At 35.2% G+C, this 11,059-nt stretch overlaps 2 protein-coding genes across 2 annotated transcripts; both read left to right on the top strand.

Moving 5' to 3' along the window:
* Nucleotides 1-3: 3 nt before the first annotated feature.
* Nucleotides 4-2,841, top strand: LOC130506564 (auxin efflux carrier component 3-like; the record flags this gene model as incomplete). The annotated part of the gene is made up of 6 exons (XM_057001237.1): nucleotides 4-913; nucleotides 984-1,281; nucleotides 1,374-1,459; nucleotides 1,847-2,004; nucleotides 2,133-2,209; nucleotides 2,298-2,841. Coding segments are annotated over 6 exons (1,596 nt in total), but the record flags the coding sequence as incomplete, so codon positions are not given.
* Nucleotides 2,842-9,808: 6,967 nt separating this feature from the next.
* Nucleotides 9,809-11,053, top strand: LOC130506563 (protein WVD2-like 7; the record flags this gene model as incomplete). The annotated part of the gene is made up of 3 exons (XM_057001236.1): nucleotides 9,809-10,101; nucleotides 10,284-10,907; nucleotides 10,979-11,053. Coding segments are annotated over exons 1-3 (744 nt in total), but the record flags the coding sequence as incomplete, so codon positions are not given.
* Between the last annotated feature and the right edge of the window lie 6 nt (nucleotides 11,054-11,059).

The raw sequence follows: 11,059 nt of genomic DNA, 5'->3' as shown, positions 1-11,059 counted from the left end.
AGCCTCGAGTGGAGCATCACGATCTTCTCCCTCTCCACCCTCCCCAACACCCTCGTCATGGGAATCCCTCTCTTGATCGCCATGTACGGCGAGTACGCCGGTTCACTCATGGTCCAGGTCGTCGTCCTCCAGTGTATCATCTGGTACACCCTTCTCCTCTTCCTCTTCGAGTTCCGAGGCGCCAAGATGCTCATCATGGAGCAGTTCCCGGAGACGGCTGCTTCCATCGTCTCCTTCAAAGTCGAATCCGACGTCGTTTCTCTCGACGGCCACGATTTTCTCGAGACCGACGCCGAGATAGGAGACGACGGGAAGCTTCACGTCACCGTGAGGAAATCAAACGCTTCACGTCGTTCTTTCTGTGGGCCCAACATGACCCCACGACCGTCTAACCTCACCGGAGCTGAGATTTACAGCTTAAGCACCACTCCTAGAGGCTCAAACTTCAACAATTCAGATTTCTACTCGATGATGGGCTTCCCCGGGGGCCGTCTCTCCAACTTCGGCCCGGCGGATATGTACTCCGTTCAGTCTTCGAGAGGCCCCACTCCGAGACCTTCGAACTTCGAGGAGAATAGCGCTATAGCTTCCTCCCCGAGGTTCGGGTATTATCCAGGAGGAGGAGGCGGGTCTTACCCGGCTCCGAATCCTGAGTTTGCTTCGGCAACCGCCACCTCTACTGGCAATAAAGCAGTCAGTAAAAATCCTCAAACCGGGGGCAAGGCGAGCAATCATGACGCGAGCGCCAAGGAACTACACATGTTCGTGTGGAGCTCAAACGGGTCACCCGTTTCTGACCGGGCGGGTCTTAACGTTTCCGATGGAGCTCCTGGCTCGGGATCAAACAACGAACAAGGTGCTAAAGAGATCCGAATGTTAGTCCCCGATCAATCTCAGACAGGAGAGACCAAAGGTCAGACAAAAAAAAAGGTTTAGTTATGTCCAAACTCAGTTTCTAAGTTCGGTTTTGTTATGTGTTGTAGCTTTAGCTCGTCCGGCGAGTGGAGAGTTCGGAGGTGAACGGTTTAATTTCACTGGAAGAGAAGAAGAAGGAGAGAGAGCAAAAGACGCCGAGAACGGATTGAACAAACATGTTCCTAGTTCCTCGGCGGAGCTACAATCGAAAACAGGACTTGGAGGCGAAGCAAGTCATGTGAAACATATGCCACCTGCGAGTGTGATGACGAGGCTGATACTGATCATGGTGTGGAGGAAGCTAATTAGAAACCCTAACACTTACTCTAGCCTCATTGGTCTCATTTGGGCGCTTGTTGCTTTCCGGTTAGTAACTTAATAAAAAAAATCTAATTATATTTCTTGAGTTTGAACCGACCGGTTATTCGGAGAAATTGATTCTGGTTTTGAATATAAAGGTGGCACGTGGCAATGCCCAAAATCATTCAACAATCTATCTCCATTCTATCTGATGCTGGCCTTGGAATGGCTATGTTCAGTTTGGGTAATTCATCTTCCTACTCTGTTTTATTCCTTTTTAATAAAAGAAACTATTTTAAAGGATAAAATTCCTTATTTTTGTTAAACATATTTATCAGTTTACACGATAAAAGAATTAAATGATGGTCGTCCATAAAATTTATACGATGTTTTGTCATTTGAACAAATATTAGGATTGGAAACTAAAATTAAAATTTTAAAATTGGGGGATGGACCATCCGACATGTGGGGCAATGGAGTGAGCGGCTTATTAGATAAGTTGTAATGGTGGACGACATGGTCTCGTGTCGTTAATAGTCGTCATGGTCCCCATTTTTATGGGAGTTGATTGAATTTGTAGAGATAAATTTTGTTTATCCACTAATTTTCGAAATTATAATTACATGTGAAGGGTTGTTCATGGCGTTGCAACCCAAATTAATCGCGTGTGGGAACTCAGTGGCAACATTTGCGATGGCGGTTAGGTTCCTCACGGGTCCGGCCGTCATGGCGGTTGCCTCTATAGCCATTGGATTGCATGGTGATTTGCTGCGTGTTGCCATAGTTCAGGTAAAAATATATCTTACACCACACTTTAATAACGTAATTTAGTAAATGTATAAACATTAGTATTACTATTTGTTAATGTTTTTGGGTTGTTGCCAAAAAAAACTTCATATCTTTGTATGACTTTTTAGGCCGCACTGCCTCAAGGGATTGTACCCTTTGTGTTTGCCAAGGAGTACAATGTTCATCCTGCTATTTTAAGTACAGGGTATGTCATGGAATTATATGGTTAATGTTCAAAAGATTACCAATGTTATTTTAAAAATTTAACATTGTTAAACCTGATGAATTTGCAGGGTAATATTCGGAATGCTTATTGCGCTTCCAATCACGCTGGTTTACTACATTCTACTCGGGTTATAAGGCGTCGATTATGTGAACCCTTTAATGGATCAAATGTAGAGAGAGAAGGAAGACAAGAGAGTGATTCAACTTTTGTGTGGAAACAAACTAAAGCTTAGAGTATATAAGTAAAACTAGGGAGAGTAGCATGATTTAAGGATGATGATGCCTACATTACAAGCCAAGAAACCCTTTCTTCTCCGTATTTTACATATAGAATATTGGAGATAAAAAGAGTGAGACGATTTGACGCAGATAACGAGGAGCAAAACATGGGGCAAGGAAACAAAAACAAAGATTAAATAAAAGATTGGAGGAAGAAGACAACTTGTTATTATTGTAACTTTTATTTGTTTTACACAAATCCCTTTCTGTTAATGTGTTCTTTTTTTTGTTTTGACGACTCTGTTATATGTGTTCTTTGTTTAGATTTCGGGTAACGATTATTTGATGGCGGTGTAGTTTTTCTTTAAGTGAAGAAAAGTTTGTTTTTGAATCTTCTCTGGTTTAAGTTTTCTGATAAGCAAAATAACGCTTTTGAAGTAATATTAGTCGTGCTATATTGCTAAGATTTTAGAAATTTTGTAATATAGTGGATAGATATTATATTGATCCTTGACCGCTGTGATAATGAGAGTGGTAGTGGAAGAAATGAGTTAGGGGCTTTGGCACTGAAAGCATTTCGTGGTATCATTAGTTTAAGCTGATGAGCGATATAATTATAGCCCATGTGTGTAGGGATGATGAAAATTATTAAAGAAGGTAAAGAAAAAGGCAGAAAGATAAATAAAGTTCAAAAGTCTATATAAAAAAGTTTAATAAAAGCTGCCTTTTCTTTTCTTTATTTGGTTTCTTTTGAGTTTTTATTTAATTATTAAATAAAATGGAGTATGTTTTCTTTCGTTTTGTCAACAAAGTAGAAAATGCATATAAAATTATAAACATAAATTGACTGAAAATGACCGGTTTTAGCTCATACTCCGGCCATTTCTTAGTTTAAGAGAGACTTCGGCCATTTTTTCTCCTTTGCGCATCAATTTTATCTTCATAATATTTAAAATTAAGTATCTAGACATTAAGTTTAGTGGATATAAAGTACTTCAAAATATTCTTTAGAAAATTATAATGGATGAAATCCTATTTACAAATCTACACTGACGTTTGCACTTTGGTTTATAAACAGTAATTAATCAAGTAATTAGTGGAAAACGTTGATTGGGCTCCGAGTATAATTGAATGTGTTGTCGCATTGGATAGGAACATAATGGGACGCAAATCGAAAGAAGTCTGTAAGCAGTTGATCCACCGTCATGGCTTGTAAACTGTCGGCTAATCTATCTTATTGAAACAGAAACATTACAACTTTTTCTAGGTGGATTTTAAAGTTGGACCTTATGTAATTAATGATATATTAATCTACTTATTACTAGACATGCATTTTTATAAATAATTAATATCAACTATTACCATAATTTTTCACTTCTTACCTTATTATTATATCCACTACGCATGTTTTTTTATATTGCATATATTTTACTATAAAGTAGATACATCCACAATCATATTATACTATAAGATATATTATTAATAATACATCTACTAACATATAATACTATACGACAAATTACTAATAATACAATATATTATATGTATTCATTAACTTGCATCTATCAATATTAGCAATACTATGAAGACGACTAACTCTATACTTTAAACCTATAAACCATGATATACTAATTTATAACAAAAATGATATTACTGTTACAAATTAGTTTATATAAATCTGTTCATTTTAGATATGAGTTCTTCGAGTTCTCAACATTTGGATCTAAGTATGTATTTGATTTTTTTTTGTCCGGGTCGATTTTTTTGGTTTCCGATTATTCTAATTTTTTTATATTATAAATCTTAAATAATATACAACATGTATATAAAATATGTGAATCAAAAGATAAATCCGCGCAAGTGCGCGGATCATGATCTAGTTTATTATTAAATTGATTATCAAGATTAGCAGTGTCTACATTTTAAAAGTCTAATTGGACCAACATGCGTTGCACAAGAGTCTAATGGGCTCCGTGCACCTCTATTCCAATAAATTATAGTAATAATATTATCTCTTTATTTTTAGGTTACAGTATTTCTTGTTATCATCGAAAATTCGCTACGGAACCAGAAACAGCTATCGGCTTTTTCGTCATGTATTTTGGACTGGATGGAAGGAGCTCGTCTCGATGATAGTAATAATAGATTAGTACCATAACTTCTACGAACGATTCATCTTTATCTAGGATTAGGACTCCGAGATTTTTCTAAAAAGTTTGTTATTTTGGTTATTCTATTTTGATACAGTTATTCAAACTATTTTTAAATAATATAATAGTGGTTTGTTATTGTCAGAACAAGAAAAACCTAAACAGTGCAAGATTAACTGAACCTCCCATAAAATGTAACAAACTTTTTTTTATTATTATTTTAGGGAGAGCTAGGTACATACATGTATATATGTGTGTAGTTTGTGGACTATAAGCCAAATGACACTAGAATATAAGAAAATTTTCAAACGACTTTAGGAGTACCCAAATTCAGAAAAATCAACTTACTTAGAGAAAATGGTATTAAATTTGATCATCTCAATCCAAATGAACAAACAAAATCGGATAGGCTAACTGCTAAATAAAATGTATTTGAATATAATTCTTTTTCTTAGAATAGTATTTGAATATAATTCTAAAATATAAATATGTATATAAAATGCATACATAGTCAAAAATCTCACGTATCACCCAATTAGTCCAATATGGTAACATTCAGATATATATATAGTTACATATGCGGAATGACTAAGACAATAAAAATGAGAAATTTTTGGGTTTATCCTTAGGATGAACTTGTAGGTTCACCGACCAATATGATTTTATTATTTCATATTTAGTACTTAAAAAAAAGAAACAAAATATTATCAAGTTATATTATATTTTTAAAATTAGGATTTATATTAGGATTTGTGCAAGGGTTTAGGGTTTAATATTTAAGGTTTAGTATTTTGTTGACTGTGTTAAAATATATTTTTTAAATCGAAAAAATTAGGATTTATCAAAGAGTTTAAGATTTAGCAAAGATTTATGGTTTAGGATTTAGAGTTTAGTTTTTTGTTGATGATATTTTAAATTTTTTGTTTACAATTACTATTATTTTTTATTTATTTATTTTATTTTAAAAACATAATAAAACTTAATAATATTTTGTTTTTTTTTAAAAGAAATACTATTGAATATAGAAAAACAAATTTCTATTAATTGGTGAGTCTACAAATACACCGTAGGGGGATGAATCTAAAAATGACTCGATAGAAATACCAGCATATGACGTTAGTTTAAGTCTTTAAGAAATAAGAACTACATATAAATTGACGTGGAAAGAAATGTCGAGCAAAAGATATACACGAACCAATTAAGGTCGGTTTATCGGAGCAAGTTTCGAAAGATCGTCTATATAAAACACGCCAATAGTTTCCGATACCAGTGCACCCAAAAAGAGTTTCCGATACTATTACTCTACTATTCACCATTACAAAAATAGAAATTTGAGAGAATGTCTAAGAGGATAAGTCTGTAAAAGAAAAAACAATCTCGTGGTTACTTTATCTTACCAAATTTGTGCATATCATTTAAAAATTATGACTCCAAACAGTGGCAGATCTAGAAAACTTTTTAATCGGGGGCACAATATTATAAATGTAATATATAATTTAAATATATAATTAATATTAAATATAAGTCAAATAATAACCATTTTAATGATTATATTATATTTTTTCAATCATTTTTTGTCCATAAAAAAACTTAGATTGTAAAAGAAAATCTAATGCACACTAGTATAAAAATAAGTAAAGTTATGAAATAGTTTTAAAGAAAAGGGGAAAAAGTGTTATATAAGATGCATAGACAAATAAGCCTTTTTTTAAGAAAAAAATGCAAAGACAAAACAGGTTTCATGTAAAAGATGTTTTTCTATAGATACAGTTTCGGGAATCTACGTAAGATGAAATGGCAAAAAACAAAGGTAAATATTACTAATATATAAATAAACAATGAAGAATAAAAAAATCAAGCATGGACAATCGAACCGCTTACCTCGAGTTAAAACAGGGCACAATGTTTACAACTCACCTATCTGACCAACTCTTAATATTCATCTACACAAATTCTATATAATCAGTAGGGGGCACGTGACCCCGTACCCATCAACGTGGGTCCGCCCCTGACTCCAAACTATTACAAAATTGGAAGTCCTCTTGGTCCAATGATTTGACTAAGGGTTCAATTGCTTTTACATTCAGAGGTCTCGAGTTCAAACCCCAGAAAATATCAAATTTATGGAGAAACGGGTTACATGAGATCTTCAGCTTGGTGCAGGGCGTACCATCGAACATGGATCTCATAGGACGGCTCAGAGTGATGTAGTCAGGCGTGTATTCTCGTAGGGTGGTAGAATTATCGACTGTAAAATCGTCTTTATAATATTTTCATCATTGTAATAGAATAATTAATCGATAATAATCGACTCAGAAGCTCAAAAAAAAAATCTATTACAAAATATTATAAAAATATAATTGGGAAATTGTCTAAAATACTATTTTCATAGTATTACTTTTTATGTTTACACTAACCATTTTTACCACCACTTTTAATGAACGGTTTAGATTTAAAAGTTTAGGATTTAGGGTTGTTTATATATGATGTCTTAGGGTTTAGGGTATATAGTTAGAATAAATCCCTTTTAAAATTAGGGTATATTTCTTTCTTGTTTGCTTTCTCTTCTACTCGTGCGGGTTGTCTCTATGCTATAATTAACTATGCCCACTCCTCTCATGTGCTACAAATTCCTCTCATTGGCACCTTCTGTTACGTTTATCTCCTTTGGATTTTTCTCATTGGTTTCAGTGATTTGATCAAATCAAGCCATGTCTAGGGTCTTGACATAAACCGGAACGTCCGGCCTACAACACGATGGACAAAGTGTTGAGGTAGGGACGTGAAACACAAATGCACGATCCGTTCGTTGAATGAACAAACCGTTGAAGATGATTAATGAAACTAGAGTCAAAATGGACGTGCAATAGATAAGAGAGCCTTTGTATTATATAATTGAATGCAATGACATTGAATTGAAGCAACAAGAGAATGGATCCAATGGAAGAAGGAAAAGAACAACTGTGACTTAGTTGTCCCAGTTATGTTGAAGTCAATGGATCGGGTCACATTATACCTGTCGAAGAAGAAGAAAGAAAATATGTGGTTCAGCATTTGCGAATCTAGAGCCAAATAGTCTCTCTGTCCCTACACTTTTGAAACAAACCATCCCAACCCCCTTACCATAAATGTGAAATTTCTTTGTAGAACAAATGTGCATATTATTTATTGTCAGAATATGATAGGTCAGAAATTGTAGAGCTGTAAATTTTAATCAAAGTCCACAGGTCCCGCTCCATTTGATCCGCCGCGAGCGGGTGCTAATCGATCTATTTAGAAGTTTTGAATTGCGGGTGCGAATTGAGATTAGTTTAAGCGGGATGGATGCAGGTCGGCCGAATATGAGTCGTGAGTATCCGCTAACCCGCAAATTTTTTAAAAAGTGATTTTTTTAAAAATAATAATTATTTTTGCTAAAATATATAAAATAGTTTTTTATAATTTTAACTATAAATACATTATTTTAATATTATTTTGTAAAAATAATTAATATATAATTAAATTAATTATATAATTATTATTATCTATGGGTCAGGCGGTTTACATGCGGATTTTGGCGGGCGAATACGGGTNTATAATTTTTCATTTACAGGTTATGCAGATCAAACTTTTGAATCAAAGAAACGATTCGGTCCGCGGGTTCGCAAGGCGGATCGGGGCGGGTTGGCCCGCGAATCCAGCACTAAGAAATTGGTACGTAACTGCAACAAAGATATATAAGAAAATTCAAAATCATAAAGAGCTAAAAACTTTAAAATCATCTGGTTGTCATGGTATATGGTTGAGAGATATATTATATAAGGGTTAATCTTACAGCAGCATATTTCATTTTGTTCAACCAAATCTTCATATAGATTCTGAGTAACTATCCGTTTCTACTTTGGACAAGTGTTTTTACGCGAATAAGGTACACAAGAAACGAAAAGAAGTTTATGATTGGGAAAGCTCTGAGAGGATATGGTGGTGTCCTCGTGTGCGTGGCTGCATTCTCGTGGCATACCATCACATAACTAATAATTGAATTCCAAATATATAATTTATTAAAAAGGCAAAAAGAGAAAAAGAAACGTGAACAGATTGAGAGTGAGAAGGACAGGTGAAGGTGGGTGTCGGCCGAACCACGGACACCGGTCGGAGTCTCAAGACAAAGGAAGCTTTGCGTCTGGGGACCACTCACATTCCCTCAATATGCACATGCCAACTACAACTCAAGTCTTCCTTTTAATTTTCATTTACCACAAGGAAATAGATTAAAAGTTTTAAACCACAGAGAATTTAGTGTAACATCCCTAGTTTGTTTGTGGTATATACTGAAATGCTAAATAGAATTGATTTGACTATAAAGTTTAAAAGGAAAAAAAAACAGGAATGTAAAGGCAAATACAAGTGTATCCCGGCATTAGTTTGGTTTGGTGTACTTCTTGTTGTGTTTCATGTTCTTTGGCTGATTTTCTTCACATTATCTTTGGTTCCCTATCACTTCTTTTTCAGTAAACGTACTGATCTATTTTCGATAGATTTTCTAGTGTACCGTGAATTCTTAAGTAGGTTGACTTTGCTATGGACGAATGGAGGAGAAGCTACCAGATGAAAGAGATCGCAAGAACAAAATTCAAACTACCATAGAAGACCTTGCCATTCGCTTAACCCTTTTATGTTTGACTCTATACAAAACTCTAAGAGTAATACTTTTGTAGTTCATACCCATAAACAATGAAAGAAGTTCATTCGCTACTAAACTCGGTTTTTGCTATGTGCCCAAAGTACAAATTGCACATGGTCCATAATGTTTTGGTATTAAAAATCTTTTTTTTTTTTCTGTCAAACTCTTTTTTATGACCCAGTATTAACAATATTCGGAAATTAATATCAAACTAAAATTAGGGCCTTTTATCGATATACACATGATCCAATATCTTGAGTGAGCCTTTTAATTATTTAAAATCACGGCCCAAGCCCACTAAAATTATCAGCCCAATCTAGAAATGCATCGTATGCTGCTCAACACGGTGTGGACCACACCTAGCTAGTAGACTTTGAAACTCCCAACGTAAAATCGTCACGGGCTCGAGGAAAATTCTTATCTGGATCCTCACAATTTTTAAATATAAAACTTTGGCAAAAAAATATGTAGTGGAGTTTTATCACGTGGCGTAACCCTGCCACTTAAAGAAAAAGAAAAAAACTAGATCAAATCTGCCGTCAGTTGAAGAAAACCGCCGGTTTACACTTTAAAACAAAGCATATGGACCGTTGATCGTGTTAACTCAAACCCGAAATAAACGGGCGTGATAACGGAGAACGTGACCATCCAACATCTAACGAGAAGAAGAAGACAAAAAAAAAGAAAACAAAAGCACATGACATGATTCTTTCACCCTTTCGTCTACCAATCTCGATCCCTCTTCTTCTCTACTTCAATGGTTTAACATTTTTCATTGAATGAGAAAGAGATACAATGGCAGGAAGCGAGATTCAAGAACCCTTTAGCCTTAGTTTTCAGGTAACTTCTTCTGCAGTTAAACTCTGTTTCATGCTTCTTGTTACTTAACTTGTATAGCACCCAAACTGTTTTTGCTTGTTTGGTCTTTACGTTATGTCGTGGAAGTTGTGGTCTTAAGGGTATCAATATAACATGAGCTCTTTAGGTTTGGTCTTTTTATTGGTTGATGAATCTTGATGCAGGGGAGTTCTGTACACTCTGGATCGATATCGTTTGGGAGGTTCGAGGAAGAAGGGTTATCATGGGAGAAGAGATCGTCATTTTCACACAATAGGTATCTTGAAGAAGTTGACAAGTGCTCTAAACCTGGCTCTGTTACCGAGATGAAAGCTCACTTCGAAGCTCATTTCAAGAAGAGAGGGATGCGAGTTCCGTCTTCTATTGAATCTCAGACTTGGGGTGTCCGTCAAACAGATGATGATGCAACTGAAAGCTTCGAGGATTATCGGTCTGATGGGAGTTTCTCGGAGAACACGAGTCAATCAGAGAGTCCTTGTAACTACGTACTCGACCAACCAAAGATTCAGTGTGAATATGTAGAGGAGAGTGATCATTGTGTGAGCTATGATGAGATTGTTGTGAACTCGGATGATGTGATCGAGCTTGATGAAGAAGGTGGTGTTGACCACGTGACTCTTGATGTTTCTTTGGACACCGATGAAGTCGTTCCAGTGGAGTGCATATCTATTAAAGAAGATAGCTATGAGGAGGATCTTGAGGTTCGAGATGATGATGATAAGGATAAAGATCATTGCACTGAAGTTCAAGAAACAGAATCAAGACTCGTTGAACATGTTCAAGAAAATGTGTGACTACTTGTTGATGTTTATTTAATACATTCAGACATCTAAACTTAAATATGTTTCTTGGTCTACAGGCATCTGATGTTACGGAAAGACCCTCCTCCTATGTATGTGGTCCAAAGTCTTTGCCAGATACAAAACCTATTAGTCCTAAA

Source organism: Raphanus sativus, unplaced genomic scaffold (genome assembly GCF_000801105.2).
Source record: "Raphanus sativus cultivar WK10039 unplaced genomic scaffold, ASM80110v3 Scaffold3410, whole genome shotgun sequence".
NCBI classification, from domain to species: Eukaryota; Viridiplantae; Streptophyta; class Magnoliopsida; order Brassicales; family Brassicaceae; genus Raphanus; species Raphanus sativus.
The sequence above is the reverse complement of the archived record's forward strand: the minus strand, read 5'-3'. Positions and strand labels throughout refer to the sequence as shown.